The 21,416-nt window shown below is 35.1% G+C and overlaps 1 protein-coding gene across 1 annotated transcript in view; it reads right to left on the reverse strand.

Moving 5' to 3' along the window:
- The window catches only part of SKAP2 (src kinase associated phosphoprotein 2), a 164,438-nt gene extending 143,425 nt beyond the window's left edge, over positions 1-21,013 (reverse strand). Inside the window, exons 1-4 of the mRNA XM_019726141.2 lie at positions 20,734-21,013; positions 10,985-11,090; positions 10,353-10,378; positions 1,911-2,018 (exon numbers count right to left, since the gene is read on the reverse strand). Of these exons, the coding sequence (XP_019581700.1) occupies positions 1,911-2,018; positions 10,353-10,378; positions 10,985-11,090; positions 20,734-20,800 (307 nt within the window). The 5' untranslated portion in view covers positions 20,801-21,013. The remainder of the gene's footprint in view (positions 1-1,910; positions 2,019-10,352; positions 10,379-10,984; positions 11,091-20,733) is intronic.
- Positions 21,014-21,416: the final 403 nt, after the last annotated feature.

Below are 21,416 nucleotides of genomic sequence, written 5' to 3' on the forward strand. Positions count from 1 at the left end.
ACCAATAAAGAATAATACTAAAAGTTAAATTTTCAATCTGCTTAAGAATTGCTTACATAAACACTAATGAAAATGCACCAATATTTAACAAAAAATTAATGTTATACATAAATGTTATTAAATAATATTGAAATGCTGATAAAGTAATCTTTTAACAATAAATATTTTTCTGCTATTAATGTATTCCCTGTATATATGGTTATAAAAATAAATATATAAATTATTTATTCATAAAAGAGAAAACACAATAATCATGTAAATGCAATATAATTTAATAACAATTCACTTTTTCTAACAAAGCACTGGCTCCCACAGATGTTTAATTGTTGGATTTCTTAGGTTTCAATTTTTTTAAAGAATGCACATAATGTTTCCTTGTACATCAAAATATTTATGCTATTTTGAGAAATCCTGAGTGTGTATATATGTGTATATGTGTGTGTGTATATATATGTGTGTGTATATATATATATTCTATGAACATATTCTGTGTATGTGTATATGTATATATGTACATTCTCTTGAATATAAATATTCTGTCTCTGTATATGTATACATAAACACATACTCATTTCTATCTTACTAACATTTTACAGAGAAGCAAAACAAATCATTGTAATGTTTCTGAAAAATAGTTCAACTCATATAATAATTCAATGTTTTACCTGGAAATATCATTTCATCATTTATAAAATATTTTCTAGTACAAATGCTTTTGAAGATCACCTTAGAAAGAGTAATGCTCTGTTTCGGATAGTAAGTATCTTTAAAAAAAAATAGATAGGAAACAGAAATCTCTTTAAAAACAGAAATTAAATGTTTGTCAAAATGTAAAATTCAACTTAAAATGGATATGATTATTATTGCTACACACTGTATGAAGTTCTGAATGTAAAAAAAAAGATTGTGTTGTTCTGAATCAGTGGTTAGAATGTTTATCACTTATGCATGTACTTGACTTATCCCTGTTCTGCAATAGACATAATTTTATACCTCATAAAAGCAATTTATGTTTCCAGAGGGAATAATCTGGATAACATAAAATGTGGAGTGCTCTGTTGCAGGAAGCATATTTTCATTCAGCAATTGTATTTAGAGACAGAACCGCACAGTCTGATCATCATATGGAGGCAGAAGGCATTCTTCATTTCTATGTGTATGTGAAACTTTGAGTGCCACAAATTAATATGCATGGCTAATTTATCGATACACATTCTTAGTTTATAACTACTTATCACCCTTTCAAGATCTCTATAATACAGACGCACTCAACGGGCTGTAACAGAGAAAGCACATACTACACTAAAAACAAGTTTCATAACTTTGGCAAGTTTTTCAACATCACTAAGAGATAAACAATCAACTTTATTGCTAATTCAATTAATACAAAGCACTATAATGTTACTGCGTAATGTGGAGCATTTTTAGGTGACAATCAGAAAAATGAAAATGTGTATTAAAAGAAGCATTTGATGAAAACCTGTCTCAATGTGAGAAGGCAATGTAGGAATAATTGATTTAATATTTTATGAACTCATTATGTATGAAGTTTTCAGGAAAAAAGAGATCAAAAACCGTTTTCATTATTTATAAAATAAATAATACAACAAGCCATTAGCAACACAATAAAATTAAGCATGAATCTGATAATATTAAATTAACCAACAAATTTACTAATAATATTCATGCGATGATGCAAACACTCTTCTAAAAATTCTAGCGAAGAAAATTTCCTAAGAAGGAACTACATACTTAGGAAAACCACTAGAGAGAGCTCTTCTGTTCCTTAAAGATAAGTTAACTGAAGCCTCTGTATTTATCTGCCTTCTGACAGGACCACCATCTCTACTCACCACATTGTTTTGCGTTAGAGTGTCAAGAAGTATATACTATGGGAAAATATCACATACCATCAGAGGGGGCTTCATCATCTTTATCATATCTTTCTGAAGCTAATGAAATAGTGTCTGGAGGTCCAGCAAAAGGGTCATCATATTCGTCTCCATCTTCTGCATCACCTATAAAAGAATCAGAGAAAAGCCTCTTATAATTTAGCCATCTTAAAAAAATGTTACTTTGTCAGAAGAGGTAAATTTTCCTATTAAATTCAGTCACTGTCATGGAAAAACAAAGAAAACATTTTGAACAAAAAAAAAACCAGGTCCTATTTTAATGTATAGCCACTGTAATTTAGATAAAGCAGGAGTTTTTGAAGGTCAGTATACAACTGCTTATTTCTAGTACAAAAGGATACAAGTTCTAAAATTATGATGCTCTCTATAAAGATGAATACAAAAAAAGTAGAAGTAAGGTAAAACAGCCTGTATCCAAAATAAACGAATAAAACAAATGAAACCAAAATAATGACACACACACAAAAAACATGGAAAGCACAACAGAGAAAATACTTCAATTTGCCTACCATTTACCTACTCAATATTTGAAAAATTATGATGAGAAATGTATAATTCAAAGCCATATGAACATTTTACGTTTTCACTAAAAATCCCATAACATTAGAGTACATTAAAAAAATGGTAACATTTCTCTGAATGAAAACTGAAGGTGTCTAATTTGTAAATAACCCTGTTTGAATTTAAAAGGTTTATATGAGTTTTAAAGCAACTTTTCCCAAAAAGGATTCCTGCTCTTGAAAGTGCAACTAAGTATTTTTAATCTACTGTAAAATGTTCTAGCTTGTTTTCTACATGATTTTCAAATCCCAGCTTGGTTGGTTGGTGGGTGGGTGGTTGGGTGGGTGGTTGGGTGGTTGGTTGGGTGGGTGGGTGGGTGGTTGGTTGGTTGGTTGGTTGAAGTAATTTAATCCCCACAATTAAACTTTGTGGTTTGAGTGTTTCCCACATACTCATTTAGAATATTTTTTTAAAAAAGAGTGAATCAGATATTTGCTATCCCAGTTATATATAAGCATTCATTTTTCACCTATATTTAACAACAAAGAAAATATATATATTTAATACTAAATCAGTTATCTAACTGTTAATTCTAGTTATCTGTTATCTAGCTGTTAACAATTCAAGAGAAAACCAACCACCGTAGGGATTACCCGAAAGTGTGGTGAAAATCTCCATAGGAACGCTAGAGTACCTACAGTATTACTTTGAGACCATAGCTGCTGAGCAGGTCCAGATTAAAGCTACTCATCTCTCCAAAAGTATATCTGTATCCTCTGACATCCATTTGATGGGTACCTATTTTTCACCATATATTTGGTAGGGGAAATAGCCTCTTTCAAGACAACACTGTCAAAGTAATAAACAAAATCAACATTCATCTCTATTTTCTTACAATTGTGATATTTCATCAGCATTTGTCATTCTTATCCTGAAAATAAAGATAGGAATATCTCCCATCAAGACAATAAGAGCAGAATAGAGAGATGACGATCTTCCTGTTCTCAGTGATTTCACCACTGGGTGCACCATATATGGTGACGTTTCTTCCCCAATTAAAATCCCAAGGAACACATACATATACTACTCATTCTTCATATCTTAGTTTCTCTTTCTTATGAGATGTTCAGAGTATTTTTCAGAACATTCAGTGATCCCTTACAATATTTCTCTTATGGAAAGAACAGTGCTCTGATTTCGAAAAAACATGAGGTAAGAGAGAGCCTCATAAAGCGCTAGTAAAAATATGTTTGAACATGGAATGATAGCTCATGGAATATGCGTTGGAAAGATCACAAAATTCTCAAGTGCTCTTAGTTGCAAGAGTATCCTTATATTCTTAATAAACAAGAATTTTCATGATGTGAATTTTCTAAGGATATTTCATATTATAACCATAAATCTTGCTGTGAAAATAAAGGTATTAGGATATTTCAAATACATCACCAGAACTTAGCACTTAGTATATTACACTATTATGAATATAAAACTACAACAATAAAACCAATGGTTATATGGAAAAGGTTTTGAAAAATATTCAAATGTTCAGGCTTAAATCTATTAAACTTTATGTGGAAATAAGCAGAAAAAAATTAAAACTTAAAAAGTTTTGAAAATCAGAATTAGTTTGTTTTCCTTTGATAATGTCCACTATATATTTTACATGTACGTCCATGTATATATACACATGTACACACCAATCTATATTCATGCACACACGCACAAAAAGAACATTATTAAAGCTATAAATTCAGTAATATTTCAGTTACAAATATTCTACACAAATTGGTCACCCACATGTTAAAAATCTCTGTGGTTTTCGTTTTTGTTAAAAAAAAAAAGTTTGAATTATATACATTAACGTGAAATTGTCAACTTACCCATTCTAAGAACTGCAGCTCATTTGAAATGCTGTTTTATAAAACAATGTGTGGTATTTATATTTATCTAAGACCAAAAAAAAATGAAGTACTGCTACTAAACTCATTTCTTCCTTTTTGTTTTTAAGCTTTCTTTGAATTAACTCCGAAAGTAAAGAATAAGAATCTCTGCGGTATAGGTACAGAGTTATTTCCTTTTTCGCCCGCATTAAGTTGAAAGGTCATTTTTCAAAACAGCCTTCTTCCTTTTACTGTTGTTCCAGTGATGACCCATCCCTTTTCCCCATCCTAATGAGTTTTTTCAACTCATTAAAGAGCTGCTGCATTATAAGGAACTTTAATTGAACACAGGGGTCGCTGTCGAGTAGGGCAAGGCATTTTTTTTCTCCCCAGGGGCTGAGTATTTGCAGCTATACCTGCAAAGAGTTCTATAAATTAAAAGGAAAATGTTCAACTTGTGTTTATGTAATAGAAAGCTGAACTCCAAAGCAACGATGGGCATCAGGTAAACGTATCCAATACAATTTACAGACATAATTGAAAGCATTACAGCCTAATCAGACATCTAGAAGAAAAGCATGCTCAAATGAAATGTCTCCAGAATCATTAGTTGGCAGCCATTCGATTACAATCACACATAATGTCAGTGGTGCCTTGAGCCTGTGCCAATGACAACAGCATAAATTTTGCATCTCATTTCTGTGGTCATAAAATTAATGATCAGTTTAAAAATACTTCTTTGTAAAAGTTATTGCGCAGAGAAAAGACATGAATGTGTCCCTGTTATGTACTCACAAGGATAATTATGGGGTTGTTGCTCATTAATACTGTTTCTTGTTTCCCTAGAAAAGCATTTGATTTATCCCACAACTTTCAAAAGTTTAATTAACGATACAAAGTTAACAGTCTAAAACACAATGGTCCAAGACTTCCCTTCCCATTTGCAGTGGCAACTGAAATATCACAGCAAAACCCAGGCTTCATCGTACCACAGCAGCATAGTTCTCTGCAAAACATTTTTTTTATTTATAGTAGTTGGGTCAAGTCACTAAGATCCCTCCTGTTTCATATGGCTCCTTATCAATTAAGCTTTTCCTAAATGCCTAGAGTTGAAGCCCAACAGCCGCTGAACAGTCATGACCCCTACCACCACTGAAGTTGATTTAACCAATTTACTGCTTGTTTTGTCAAATACAGCCCTATTTTAAACACAGTCGGGTAAACACTAAACTAAGTAACATACCTAAAATTTGTATGATAATCATTCCCTCTTACAGAACATGAAAGACAAACTTCAGGGGGGGGAGGAACTACTAGAGTGAAAACAAATTAATTTCTAATTTTCCACTCAGTTCATTTGTCCAAACTAATTTCTCAAGTAATAATACACAACTAAATAGACAAGCATTTAACTTGTTATTCCTTACCCCCACCTTTTTTTATTTTTCAATTACAGTTGACATTCAATATTACTTTATATTAGTTTCAGGTGTACAGCATAGTGGTTAGACATTTATATAATTTACGAAGTGATCCCCCCAATTAGTCTAGCACCCACCTGGCACGATACATATTATACTTATTACAATATTATTGACTATATTCCCAATGCTGTACTTTATGTCATTTCTTAAGGGAATCTGTAGTTTAATTCTAAAACTTTCAAAGATTTATTCACCACAAATAAGAAGAGTCTCTTCATAACTCTTCTGCCAGAGGAGCGCTAATTTATTGGGTGCAAATATGAGGCAGAGTTGTAAAATAAGGATACCATTTCTCAAGCACTACCTCTGAAATATACTTCTAATACTACAGGCCCTGTCATTTTGAACATGCTTAACACATTTTTACAAAGCCAGAGATGGGAGGCGGGGGGAGCTGCAAGTTATCTGCTCAGATTTCACTGGGGGAGCTAATTTTCAACATTACATACTATGTTAGCAAGGGGAAAGGAAAGGAAATTAAATGTCATCCAAACTTCTGACTTTTCTGCTGTTCTTAAGGATTCCATCAGAATAAACCAAAATGGGTCCCTTCTTACTTAACAATCCTGCTATTTTAAAAAGTAATTTAGTCCATTAATAAACTTAATAATACAAATAAGGTCAAAGGAAATTGCTTTCTAAGTAAATCTATGCATATTTAACAATATCAATGAGGTCTTAAGGAAAAACATCTATTAATTTTTTTAATTAGAGGAAAATATTTTAAAGGAGAAAATGAGAGCTTTTTAGCTATGGCATCTAAAGGGAATTGAAATCAATATAGTCACATTTTTTTAAAGCTGTAGACACTAATATTTTACAAATTTGAAAAATATTCTCTTGAAATATTTGTCTCGTGTTTATATGTATGCCCTTCTTTTAACAACTTATAATGTCCTCAAAAACTATTTGAACACTAAATTATAAATCAAGATTTACTTAAATTCTCTTGATAAATGAAGTTGAATCACACCTGCTATGTATCATGCATAGGTATCTTCACATTATCTTAATCATTCTATAAAGAAAATAATCATACTTAAATCATCACTGAAGTAAAACAAGACTAATATAAGGGCAAGATACAACTACAATCAAATCTTGTTTATCATTTGCCTAATATACCTGGGGTGCCAAAAAAATGTATATAAGTGGATACTTTGGTCAGCGTTGCTCAAGCAGTAGTAGTTCACCGTAATCAGAAGTGTCTGGACGCGGATGGTAACCACTTTGAGCACCTCTTGTAATTGCAGAAGTCAAATGTGACTTGTATTCCTCTTTTGTTATCAGTATATATTATTACAATTTTAATACAGTTTTCCTTTCTTAAAATGTGTATACATTTTTTTGGCACCCTCTGTGTATTAGAAAATTTTATTTTATACTCAGTCAATAACAGTTTTTATTCAATTAGTAATACATTTTCATTACAAAAATAATTCTTGCAAGTCACATTTAAGAGACCTATGACTTTATTATGTGACAGAGAACAAATTCCAAAATAATCATAATTCTATTCTAAATTTATTCTAAAATGAGCACAACTAGTGCATAAAGCTTATGTTCAGGAATACTTTATATTATAATACTAAGCTATATGGTAACTAAGAATAGGAAACTAGGGTTTGATAGTCTGTCAAGTACAATATTTGACGGATATAAGAAGGAACTCTCTATTCTAAATAAAATAGGCAATATTACAAATGAATGACAGGGACTAGACTAAGCAATATGAGTTCTAGTTGCTTAGATTCAAATCTTATGAACAACCAAAATTAAAGATTTTAGAAAGCCAACTGATCATTTATTCTAAAGTCACAATTTGTCAGACCTCCTCAATGGAGAATCTAGACTCGAGGATATGAAGAGGTAAAATGAAGACCTTAATAAATTAAAGAAATGAAAAGGGGAGTATTAAGACCACAGCTTGCCATGGAAATGAATATAAATAGCAAGTAGAAAATTAACTTAATGGACAAGCTTCAATATCTAGGAGCCACTGTAATAAAATAAGTTTCTACCAATACAAACTACTCTCATCTAAAAAAAATAGAAATTAAAAAATAAATCTTCTAAGATCTATGCAGCTTAATGTTTCAACAAATGTATCAATTCAAATAATTTTAAGAACTGCAATACTTCAGACTGTGAATTCTGTGTTGTTCAGTCTCACAATGGGGGCTAGTATCTACAGCGTAAAGGATGAGGAGATGTGGGAGGGAAGTAAAAAAGGATAACAGACAGCTGTGTACCTTAGAGAAACTTAATAACTCGCTTAATAGAAATGAATAAATCTGAATTAATTCTTTTTTTTTTAAGAACTCACTACCTGCTCATTTTTCCTCCCAATAATGATATTAAGATGGTATTTAACTATCCTTCGGAGAAAAAAAAAGTATGTGAAACAAATAGGAGTCCAAAGGTAAAAAGGAGGAAAACAGCCTCTGTTTACTTCATTGTGACCTCATATTGACCTAAGAGAGAGAGAGAGAGAAGGAAAACAGCCAAAAGGAATCTGCCCAGGTCTCCTTGGAAGAAGACAATCCAAAACCCAAGGGGAAAATGTATGAAAAAAAGAAAAGAAAAGAAAAGAAAAGAAAAGAAAAGAAAAGAAAAGAAAAGAAAAGAAAAGCAGTACTATCAAAATATACATAGATGCACTGAATTTACTCAATGTAGAATCTGATCATTAATAAATTCCTATTTTTGAAAAAAAGATGTAATCTTGAGTAATTACTTTGCAACTATTAAATGTGCAGTAACTTCCCTTTATTATTCCTAACAAACTACAAGAATGGTCCTTTTAGAACAAAGCTGAATATACTTTGAGAGTAAAATGGCATAAAATTACTCAGCTTCTCATATTTCTCCAAGGTATACATCTAATTTATCCACAGGCTTACTTTGGAGCAGGCACCCATGGTGATTAGTTAACTCAATAGAGCAGTATTGAACTACAAATGACTTATTCAGAGGAAAATGATTATGGGGAATCTCTGAGTTCTGTGTTATTTGAACTCTTATTCTAGGCTCATTTTTCAATTTCTATCAAATACTATATAAATTTCCATTTTCTTTAGAGACAAAGAATGTATCTCAGTAATGTAATTTTAATATCCACACACCTGAACAAGTCCTAAACCAGCGTACCAAAGGGAAAGTTCTTACCCTATTACTGAATCATATGCAATCATACAATGACTTCATATTATCGTGCTTGCTTAGCTTAAAACTGTGCAATGTATAAAAATAATTAAGTCACAATGAGAGTTTGATAAATAATCACTGGGACAAAATACACCTTTTAAGAAGAGAGGCAGAATCTAATACAAACAGTGCACTGTACAAAAGTTACCATAATTAAAATGTATAAATTTATTAGTTCTATATTCAACTGAGCAAAATGCAACACGATTAATCCCATAGTTAAGAGTTCATCGTAGGCTATAAAGAAGTGGATATTCATGGAGAGGAGTCTCCTGCTCTGCTCTTTACTTAACAGTGTTAAAAAGATTAATATGGAAAAAAAATCTTCTCGTTCCTTCCAATCACAATGATCTTGATGATTTAACGTAAAAAGAAACTGTGGTTTCCTTTGAACTGTTTGATTTTAGGCTTGTCTGGCTAAGTACTTGGTTTATTGAAACTGTCATTACTCTCTCACTTATCAGCTGGCAGAGAAATTAATTACTCTGTGGTATCTGCTAGCCTCAGTTAGAAGACGCCATACTGTTTTCCCCAAATCTAGATCCTAGCTCCACATAGGTTAACTGACCTCATGTTGTGACCCTCAGACCAGCATTCACAGGATTCAGGTCACGACCTATGAATTAGCATCATGGAAGTAAGGGCCATACCCAGTTTCCCTTAAGAACTGAAGACATGAAATAGTAGGAACTTCCTACGCCTTTCCTGATGTGGTTTTCAGTACACTAAGCAGCTGCCTCTCGAATCTAAAGGAAGACAATCAGGTTATCAGCACTCTCACATATTTCCAAAAAAAAACGAAACTGAAAATTTCTATGGTATACACTTACCTGCATCAAAAGAATCACAAGGGTGATAAAAAACCAGCACAAGAAAAATATTTCACTCATGTTCTCGAACAAAAATTGATCTTGTTTTTAAAACAATTATCCTTTAGAAACATTACCTAGGAGCACCCAGCGACAGGCCCCCTGCTCCCATCACTACCATAAAGTCTCCTTTGCAGTGTTAAATGGCGTTGGGTTGGTAGCTCACCTCTGCTTCACCAAATTATTCCATGTGCAACCACAAGTAAATGCCTTTCCTAACACATTTCTACCACAATGTACTCTAAGAAACATAAAACCTAAGAATGATAAATACAGAAAATTGCTTCATCAGAAGACAGTGCAGAGTAGATTCTGGATATGCTTTTTAATTTTTTTCTCAGCAGGGGGAGCTAGCACTCTCATCTTGAAAGTCTAAGTATACAAGTCGGATATTTAAATTTTTATTCCAATGATCACATTTCAGTACGTGTTAGATTATCCTACTGAAAAATCACTACAAGGAAAAAAAATTCAAGTTTGACAAACTTGAAAATTTACCTTTGTCTTGAAATTCCTGAAGATAGCTGCAAAAAAAAACACATTATATTTTAAAATGAGGGTAACAAATCAAAATAAGGTCCAATCAGTGGCAGTAATTCAAATCTATTTAAAAATCTATATTATAAACATACATTTAGGAAAAAACTACTTCCTATTCTGAAATGACAATTCCAAAAAGTTTACGGATTTATAATAAAAGTATTTTTAAAGACCTAAGTTATAGTAGTAAAATCAGGATTTATCTTTAATACCTATGACTTATATTTATTCATTTCAGTATCTGGAGATTATTATTTTCCATATTTACATTAAAATTCTCAACCTAACTATATCTTATCATTTAAACCAAATATATCCTCAACTAATCAAAATAAACAGTTGAATTTTGCTAGAATGCTTAGAAAAATACATATTCAAGAAGCTTCACAAAAAAGGATATTATGATAAACACATCAGTTTTTAGAAATTATTATAGCGGAAATATATTTTGTCCTTTAAAAATATTTAACAGCAATTAAATTACAACATTAAAAATTTAATTCCGTGACAATCAATTCTTTATTGAAATGTTAATTAGAAAGTTGCTTCTAAGTAAGAAATTAGTAATAAAAGGCAAGTAAGGGACTTACATCGATTTCACATCTTTTATCTTCTTAATAAGAGATTCTCTCTTTTCCTTTGCTTTCTTGGATAAATTCTCCCCTTTCAGTATGTCTGCTACAAATGTTTCCACATCTAAACCATGAAATATAAGAAACAGGATACAAATTATAAGAAAGAATCATTTTTTGTGGAGACAAATAGGACAATGATTATTTCTACCCATAAGTATTAATATCGGTACAATTTGTTACAGTTATTTATCAATCCAAAGCATAACAGTTGAAGTATGTTTCAAATACTAAGTTGGACAAATCTGTTCACCACTTAGCTAATAAAATTTGTATGCTCTGCTTATGCTTAGCACAGCAAATGCTATTTGGATGTTTGGCATCATTACACCAGGAAGAAGCACACAAGTTTTAATCAACTACGGTGCCCCATAAAACAAATTCTCTCATATAAAAGCAAGCACAGAGCATTTATGTATGTGTTACTATCATTTTACAATATTTTCTAAGGTCCTGCATGAACAGGTCATTCACAATATTATGTCAATATAAGTTAATGTCTCTGGAAAGGGCCTGTTTTTCCCAGTGTAATTCATTTTTAGATGTACACAATGTTTAACGCTTTAAAAGAAAAAAAGAGTCCCTTTTTCTAGCCAGATTCCCAAACCAAACCCTCCTCCTTCCTACCTGCCCCACCCACTCTGGCCAGCCACCGTCAAATAAAAAGATAAATCAGTTGTGTGGTTTTGTATGCTCTAGCTTCCTGCCTTGGTATTACCACCTTGAAATATTTCTTTAAATAAAGGAAGAAGTGGCAAAAATAGATTCATCCACTATTTAAAACTAGAGTAACCTAAAGATCAGATTTCTATGGCCTCATTTCCATATAACGTAGAGTCCGTTTTTAAATTTTAGTAAACTTCTAAATTTTTCTGTCTTTTACTTCTCTCTGGTATAAAATTCCTACAAATCCTTACTGGTATGATTTTATAATAGCTCTCATTCTTATTTTTTCTGAAACATTGTACAACTCTAAATTAATTTTATATTCAGAATTTCCAGTCTCACTTTGAGTTCCCTAATACTGAGAATACCATTTAAATAATTTAAATACATATGAGTGTAAACCATCCATATTTCATATTGAATAGATGTCTGTATGTTTTACTTTCTTTTTACTTAACTACTTTGTCTTCTAACTCACATTGATAAAAAGATGGTAACAAAACATACAATAATATTACATGTATTAATTCAAAGCAGTACAATAGTCTTTCAACTGTACTTATAATTAACAATTTAAAACCTAGTATTTGAGATAGAATGTAATCGATTTTAAATTCTTGATTAAAATGAAAAATACCTTGATCCAATGCACAAAGTTGATTAAACTGTTACTCTACGCATTCACAGTAAATGTGTCAAGATCATTTTTCACTAAATCAATCTGACAAGTGAAAGAATTAAAATTTAATATTGATACATTTTTTAAACAGCTTTCTTTTTTCAGGTCCATTAATGACTAATGTTAAAAGTATCAAAAGGCAATGAAAGCAAAGTGTCCCAGGTTCTCTTTCCTTGAGCTGTCCATATTTTTCGAAGAGGGGGGCATAGAGACATAATCCAATACATTAGACTCAGATTTCTAAAGTGAGTTCAAACTAATGAAACATCAAAAAGAAAAGCGCTCTCCTTTAAACTCAAAATTTTTGTACCCAAAGGAGCAGACACTCTTTGGACATCCAGATATTAGCTGAACTGGAAAAGATCGCTGGCTTCCCTAAGATGGTCACAATAAGTCTACTAAGAAAGTGGGACGAGAGAAGGAATGGCATCTCTACTGCGGATTATTTCTCCAACGGGACTCAGTACTTGGGAGAATCCCTGGCCCGATGATTAGTGAAGAGTCTGCTTAATGTTACTTTCACTCAATGTTTGTCTTTAATTTCCTCGTCCACGAGTATTTAATTGCCTATTTTACATTTTACAATCCAAGTTTAAATAAACGGGATCTATTTTCTATCTCCGGAAGCAATAACAGCAGGAATTATAGCCCAAGAGTTATTTCTTTAAAAGGTCATTTCATTTCTATAAAAACAGAAAACATAAAAAGCTGCAGTGCTCTATCTAGTGTTTCCTAACACTCCCCAAAAAATATTATTAAAATAAGGATCCCTGCTATCCCTGAGGAAATACTTGTTGAGAGTGAAACTTCAGGGAAAAATCTATGTTGTTATTTGTTTGTTTTTCCAGGGGGAGGAGATTCCGAGGTTGGGCAAGAGAAAAGATCTGTATTTTTAGAGTAGTCTTAACGTATTAATTCCTAAACTTATCCCAGAAAAAGAGTCTAGGGCAATGAAAAAGATTTAATAAACATTGATTTTTTAAAAATATTTCTCAAAAGAGACATGGAATGCGTAGGAACTGCTTTGCTATTTTCTTCCTTTTTTTTTTTTTTTTAACAATATGTTAAGAACTTTATAGTGGAATTGATGCAATCTTAGTTTGTTGGTGCCCACTGAACTCGGTTAGGTTTCTAAGTTTTTGAAATCTGGGTTCTTCCTTAAAATCCACAATGTGCCCATTTATTTCGAATCCAACGAAACCAGCCTCTCCCAGGCACAGGAGACCCTCTGGAAGTGCCGGGGGCCTGCAGCAGGGTCCCAGAGCAGAGAGCGAGTCCTGAGAAGTTAGTGGGGGCTTTCCTGGGAGATGCTCGGACTCTGCCATCCCCGCCCCTCGACACTCGGAGTGTTAAACCCCGGGGTCCCCGTCATCGGAGCTGTGAGCCGGGGGCACTAGGTTTGGGGCAGCGCCTTCGCCAGACAAATGGGACTGGATCTGCGGCTTTGTAGCTCAGAGCCAGGGTAATATTTCAAAAGCAAGCAATAAAAAAGTCCTGGGCGAATCAAGCCCTCCTCTGGCTGGTTGGAAAAGAGATTTGAAGCTTTTTATTGTGCTTTGAATAGCCCTGCAAACGGTAAACTAGCGAGCACGGTAGCCCTCTTCTACCTTCCTTTAGGGGTCGTGTCCCTCGGTGAATTTGTCGATTTCACTGACTCCAGACTGCCTGTAATTCGGGGAAAGGCAGTAATTCGATTACGAGAAAAGGTCAGCCTGCCTCCTCCCTCGCCTCTTGGACTAGTGAGTTAGAATTCCTCTTCCTCAGACACGCACTCGCCACAGGAGAGGAGAAACGTGGAACCCACCGTGCACGCGAGGAGAAAGGGCACTTCGTGGCTGCCCCCAACGCACGGTCTAAACCCCACCGCCGCCCCGCCCGCAGCCACCTAGAACCAGGTCGGCTCTCCGGCAGCCCCAGAATTAGTCCCGTCTCCATCAGCCTCTGCCCCAGTCATCACGGAGGAGAAAGTTATCCCATATGGCGGTGGGGTTTGCTCCTGTTACCCCTCAACGCTGTCAGAAGCAAACCTTACCTCCCGGTACAACTGTAAAGATCTGGGGGAAAGGGCCTCTGAAAAGAGCAGATTTACAACTGCTCTGCAGATAAATGTTGTCTGAGAACAGAATTGAAAGATATCATATCTTGGCTCAGCAATCCTCAAGCAGTTTCAGTTAGAAAGCTCTCAATAGCCATCTCAACCCCTAAGAGGCAAACACTCAGCGTACACCAAATCACCGACTAGTACTCCAAATTGTCCTTTTTTCCTCTTTTTATGTACATATGGACCCCCTAGAAAAACTGCCACCAGGGCTTCCCCTAGAGTCCTCAAGTGGCTAGGACAGGTATCAAACACACACACACACACACACACACACACACACACACACACAGAGTTTTCCATCAACTTCCACATAGAGTGAAAATGTGAAACCACACAATGTTAGAACAGTTTTTAAATTCTTGCAAACAATAAAATTAACTGTTGGCTTCTCGAAACTGAGTACATAGCACAGGTTCCCACTCAAAGAAACGATGTTTGACTACATGCCTTCCCCATCCTCCAACAGCAAACAGCCTGGAATATAACTGCCAGGCTGCAGGTTGTAAACAAGTCACCAAGGTAACACCTGGTGTCTTCAGCCTGTTCCCAATTACGCGGTATCTTCCTGAGGGGACATGCATTCAGACAGACACACAGACACACACACACACACATACACACACACACACACACACACACACCCCTCTGTGATGGCCTGAATTGCATAGGAGAGGGAGACAAGAATTAAACTGAATCCACTACTATTTGCTCAGCCCCAGATCAATAAAACAAGTGTAAAACTAATCACACCACACCCCACATGGCTTTACTACTTAATTCCATATCTTTCTCTACTTTATGAATTGGGCCAGGTTTCAGTTTGTGTGCACTTAAGTGCTATCACCAAACTTAATGTGGTAAGGATCCCAGCCAAACTTAAACTGGCACCAGAACAAGACGCCATGCTTTTCTTCTCTGGCACAGGGGGGTGTGGTCTGACCAAACACCTACTGGTGAATACATTTTTACAAAATCAATTAAACCAGGCACAGGTAGATCAATGAAGCCAAGTGCCCAAAGTTGGAAAATGGCTAATTGAAAAGTTATTGATTGCTCTAATCAATGTCTTTCTCTTGATTACTTAGCAGTTTTACAGGTTATAGAGGAACTGTGGACTTTTCAAATAGGGAAGAAGAAATGTGAATAACCACCAGGAGTTCTCAGAAAACACACCTGAGTCTTACAATCCAGTCATCTGACAAAATTACCAAAATTGGTTTTGCAGGCTAAATGATTTATTTTGATAGAAAACTGGGCTGTTGAAAGATAGGGATGAACATCTTTCACCTCTAAAAGATGGCTCGTGATAAACAGTACCTTATGATAATCAAAATCTTTTTACTACGCATTTTCAAAGAAGCCACAGTGAATAACACATTAGTCTGAGATTTACGCCATATTCACTCTTAGGCAGCACCTATTATAATGTGTTCAGTATGTGATTGAAAAAGAAATGTAAACTCAGTGGAATGAAAAAAATAGACTTGGCTTTAATTGAAAAAGACAAACTAAGTGAATAATGAGTATATAAAAACTAGCCTATGCCACTTTTATCACCCATATATGACACTTAATCTTAAATTTATGAGAGACAACTGAACTGTTTCAAATCACCAGAGGCTTTTCTTATTCAGTTGTTTCTATCTTCTTTCTAATAGTGTTTTAATGCTGGTAACGTAGAGATAAACCCATTTGGAAGTTTTTTTTTATATACTTCTCATTTGTAGTATATTTAGATTCCTTTTTTAAAAAAGAAAACCAGTGATAATTTGGATTGAGTCACTATAATACCTGTGTGTACTATCAAATGTCTTATTTAGTAATCTGAAATGAAAATACTTTCAATGGAAACCCATGTGGAAAACAAGCCAACCAAAGATGCCCTCCGAAGAAAAAGCAGAATATCATACGCTTAAGATAGGCAAACAATTTTCCTAACATCACATCTTAATTCATCTATGTTACATGAACCATACAAGGAACTGTAAATTTCTGGTCCCTTGATTTACTACCACATTTTCTTATTTCTAGCAGAGAAAATTTTAGAGGTATATTAGACTGATTCCACCTTGAGATAAAATGTTCTCATATCAACTTTATGCTCATTAGTTATTCCTGCCAAAACGGGACAGGCTTGTTCTTGCTCTATAGGAAAATCCAGGTGCTAAAGAAGTAGGTGACTATTGGTGACTCAGTAGGTGGCACTCTTCCCTTTACATACTCAGCTAATGCCCCAGAAGAAAGTTATGGGATACTAGATATACCATAAATAATACTCATACCGTGTCACCCTGAAAATAAGACCTAGCCGGTCAATCGGCTCTAATGTGTTGCTTGGAGCAAAAATTAATAGAAGACCCGGTCTTATTTTACTAGAAGACCGGGTCTAATATAATATAATATAATATAATATAATATAATATAATACCTGGTATAATATAATATGATACAATATAATACTGGGTATACTATAATACTGGGTATACTATAATGTAATATAATACTGGATATAATATAATACTAGGTCTTATATTAATATTTGCTCCAAAAGACGCATTAGAGCTGATTGTCCAACTAGGTCTTATTTTCGGGGAAACAGGGTAGGAAAAATAAAGCCCAAGTGTTGACCAAATTATAAATGGAACTTTGGAAAGGTGGAAATCAAACCACACTCTTCTCGGCATTGAAATAAAACTCTGCTTGTTTCAACTGAATTGTATTCTTTACCTAGTACCCCTAAAGCGGTTACTGATTATAATGCATGAAGGTTTAAAAAAAAAAATGTTCTGGAAATTCCCAATAGGGGAAAATGCAATATTTCAATTCAAGGCTGCTGGATGGATGAACAAAATCTCAGGGTCACTTTGCAGAAATCATACAGCCACTTTGTTTGGTTTGGTTTGATTTTTCATAGTACTGATAATCCCCTATTTTCTTTTTTTAACATTGGTTTCATTTTCTAGTTTAATAGAAAGAAACTAACATCCTCTTACAGCTCTCCTTTTTAAATGTGTTGTCCAAAAATAAATGAATGAGAATATCTGATTGCAAACCACTAACACTCCAGCAGTCAAAGGGTGGTGATTAAACAAATGAAGGGGGTTGGGGGGGGCCAGTTGTTCCAGTTCCTCTCACTTTCTTGACTGCCTGGAGGAAAAACTCACATAAATCAAGATTATTCTTGCTGTTAGTCCTAGTCAAAATATTTGGATGTGGGAAAAGATTAAATGAACAAGATTTTGGATTATCCTTTAATTCTAACTATCCAGCCTAAATCTGTTCTTCCATTGTTATTCTTTTTCAAAATTAAAGATTTCCTGTAGTACATATGGCAGAATATTCAAAATTTGCTTTGCACAACAAAAACTCATGAAACAAAAGAATAATTCAACACTTTTACAAAAAGCATAGGCTTTGAAGATTTAATATACTGATTCCACAGAAATATAAACAACTAACAATCAAACTACACAGCCACTTTTTCAAGAGTATCATTAAATGTAAATTGAGAATGATAGCCTTTCTGGGTTTTTGCATTTCTGTAGAATGTTTTTTTTTTTTAAAGGAGGAAGGAATGAGAAGGAGGGAAAAACAAACATTGAAAGGAAAGTCTAAAACTGTTATAATCATAAAGAAAAATAATAAGAAAAAATAAATTGATAACAATACATTTGAGTACCTATTTCTATCAAGCAGTTGAAATGTCAAACATTTAACACACAACATATAATGAACTGAATAATTGGCACATGGAATACAAAGGAAAAAGTCCAAGCAATATTATTTTGAAAGGCGTTTTCTTTGGACTTTATATTCTTTTTTCTGAAGGCAAGGGATTTTAAACATCAGAAAAGTTTAGTTCTTTATCTTCTCTACCTTGAAATTCTATCACAGTGCCATGCATTCTAAGAGCACTCAACTCAACTGTTGGCTATAACCACCACTACCAATATCTCAAATTCTTAGTTTCAAAGAAAGAACTAGGTAAGCCAGCAATATCTCTAACATTCAAATCAATACCAACTCTTCCTCTATAGTTTTAGTAATTTTACATCTAACCATGTACTATTTACCCAACATATTAGAATTATGCAAATCACCATGCACAATCCTAACAGAATTTTTTTGGATGAAAAACTTGAAAATACTGCTGAAAGCATTTTATTACTGAAACCTTCCTTACCTCAAAAAAAGATTTTAATTACAGTCAAACATAAAATGTTAACAACCACCTTTAAAGAAGTTAAAAAAGAAAAATGAAAAACACGGATTCATTTGTTTCATTTCTTTAAAATATTTTTTTCTCATACCCTTGAAAATATCCTCTGAAAATAAAGTAGAAGCCAAATTTATCATCTCAAAAACTTTAATATTTTAACATTTCTTTTTAATATTTCATGTTTTAATATTATTTGCTCTAATAAAAAAATATTGGAAATGTCAATAAGATAACTTTTAAGATGCTGATTTCAGACATTATGCAAGTACATTATCTGACTAAAGAGAAAGAGATGGCTAAAGTATATAGGAAGTTAGTATTGGCAGATAATTTAAATATTATGTAATTCTGAGCTTTCAGTTAAATTACTCAAACAAGGGCCACATGAAACATTTGTATGGGGATCAGAGAATAAAGGGTCTCATAACCTACATATCATATTATCTGCAAATGTGTCATTATGGATCCAAATAGCAAACTGTCTACTGTGGCAGCTGTCAAGCTTTAATAGCATGCACCCAGAGGTCTGTGCTTTATTTATTAAGTTCACAAATTCATACCTAAAATAAAGGGAAAAAATTCAGACCTAGACTTCGAATATTGGGTAATGGTAAACCCCACTCTGATCTGGTTACTAAAATAACACTCTAAAACAGCAATTTCAGTATCGCAACAACAAAAATGTTAACTGTAGTAAAACAAAATAGTACTCATGTGAACTCTCATATAATGGAATAAAAGCTGCCTTAAATCAGTCTTTACAGTTCTTTCAGTATTTCCCTCAGTGGTATCCACTAATGACAACAAGCATTTCTTAGAGTAAAACACGAACCCAACCACAAATGCATTCATTACACTGTAATCATGTTCACACAAACATAAGTCTGCATCCATACACTATCGATTTTATTTTCTCTATCGTATTCATGATGATAACTGCCAAAACAGTATAACGGCATGTTAGATTTGGCCTCACGCTATAACAGTAACATACTATTTAAAATGTCTCACTTTAGAAATTGCTTTTCAAAAGTTAAAATAAGCAACATAGGCATCTAAGAGGAACCTTTTAAATCCAGGTATTCATGACCAATATTGAAAGAGAAATGCTTTAAGAGACAACTCAAGTAAAGCTATCAAAATTCAGTTTCCAGAATTCTGATGTATGTATGATAAAATGAATAATGGTAAGAATTCCAGAGCATCAGCATAGGTAAGATTTGTGCTACCCTAATGTATTTTCTACCTTGTGCAGAAATATAAATTTTCCAGTGGCCCTTAGTGAAAATACACATCTCCACATCTAGTTCATAGCATTGACCAACCGCATCTTGAACTCCTAAAGTACAGTAAGTTCCTATAAATGGTAATTTAAAGCTGAAAAGGGGAAGATAAGAGTGCAAACATGAAGTACTGTCATCGTGTGACAGGAAGTTGGACTTTAACACATCCTTCCTTTTTAATATGTTACTCAGGCTGAAGACAAGTGGCCATTTAAGAATCAGGCCCTCTTTGAAAGTCTTAAATATAGGTGGACTGAATGTTCAAGAAAAATGGGAGTTTTAGAAATGATCAAGCCTCCCATTCCATAACCCCTAACACCTGTAGCTCAGACCTCTCTCTGCATCTATACCCCCTTCTCCTCCACTGGCCAGGCCAGCAAAGAACTACTTCTTTGATTACTGATCCCTTCCCAGTTCTCACACTTCTCACTTCTCATTCATGTTCTCTCTCTCTCTCTCTCTCTCTCTCTCTCTCTCTCTCTCTCTCTCTCTCTCTCTCTCACACACACACACACACACACACACACGCGCGCGCGCGGTGTCTTTACAATGCATACAGAATAGGCTTCCCCACCATCCTAGCACCAAAATTGAACACACACGGCCAGACCCCTCTCCCCACTCCCACTCCCACTCCCACTCCCACTGGCCAGGAGACATGGGGAGCGCGGGGAGGGAGGGTAGAGACTCTGAAGGCTTCAGTCCCCATCAGCTCGCCCCCGCCCCCGCCGCGTTTCCCGCCCCCTTCCCGCTCTTTACCTGCCAACAGGTTCTTAATTTCCTCAGGGAGGGTATAGGGAGAGGAGGCACTGCTAGGGTTGGGCATATTAGGGAGCGCGGGGCGTGCGGGGAAAGGACCTGTGCTGCAAGGGTAAACGACGGGCTGGGGTTGCGGCTGCGACCTAGACTCTGGCTAGCGGTCCGAGTAAGCACTGCGGGGCTACGATTCCGGACACTGCCGGGCCGGGGCTCACAACAAGGAAGTCACTGAATCCCCAGCCTGCAGCTGCTGGACTCTTGGCCCAGCCCCGCCCGGCAGGTCGGGGCGGGGCGATGGGCGGGGCGAAGGCCCGAAGTCCTGAGGAACCCAACTGCGCATGTGTCTCCCTCGTTTTTCCGAAGCTCCGAAAAAAGCCTCTGGACAGGCGACGCCCACCGCTACGTCAGGGAGCGGGAGGAGGAGCGGCTGGTGGGAAGCGGGCCCGCCGGTGGGAAGGGAGCCGGCTGGGCCGCGTCACCTGACCCGGCGCCTGAAGCGCCCCGCTGCCATTTTGCTTACTGGTACCCCCAAACGTGCTGGCCGTTTCTCCAGGATGTCGGAAAATAAGGTCCCCGCAGTGCCTTCACGTTTCCCGATTAAGAGACCTTCTGGCCAACGGTCAGCGTCGCCGAGGTCTCACACCTCGCCTGGTATCCCACAGGCATTTTCGTCCACCCTATAC

This window comes from Rhinolophus sinicus, linkage group LG09 (genome assembly GCF_036562045.2).
Source record: "Rhinolophus sinicus isolate RSC01 linkage group LG09, ASM3656204v1, whole genome shotgun sequence".
NCBI classification, from domain to species: Eukaryota; Metazoa; Chordata; class Mammalia; order Chiroptera; family Rhinolophidae; genus Rhinolophus; species Rhinolophus sinicus.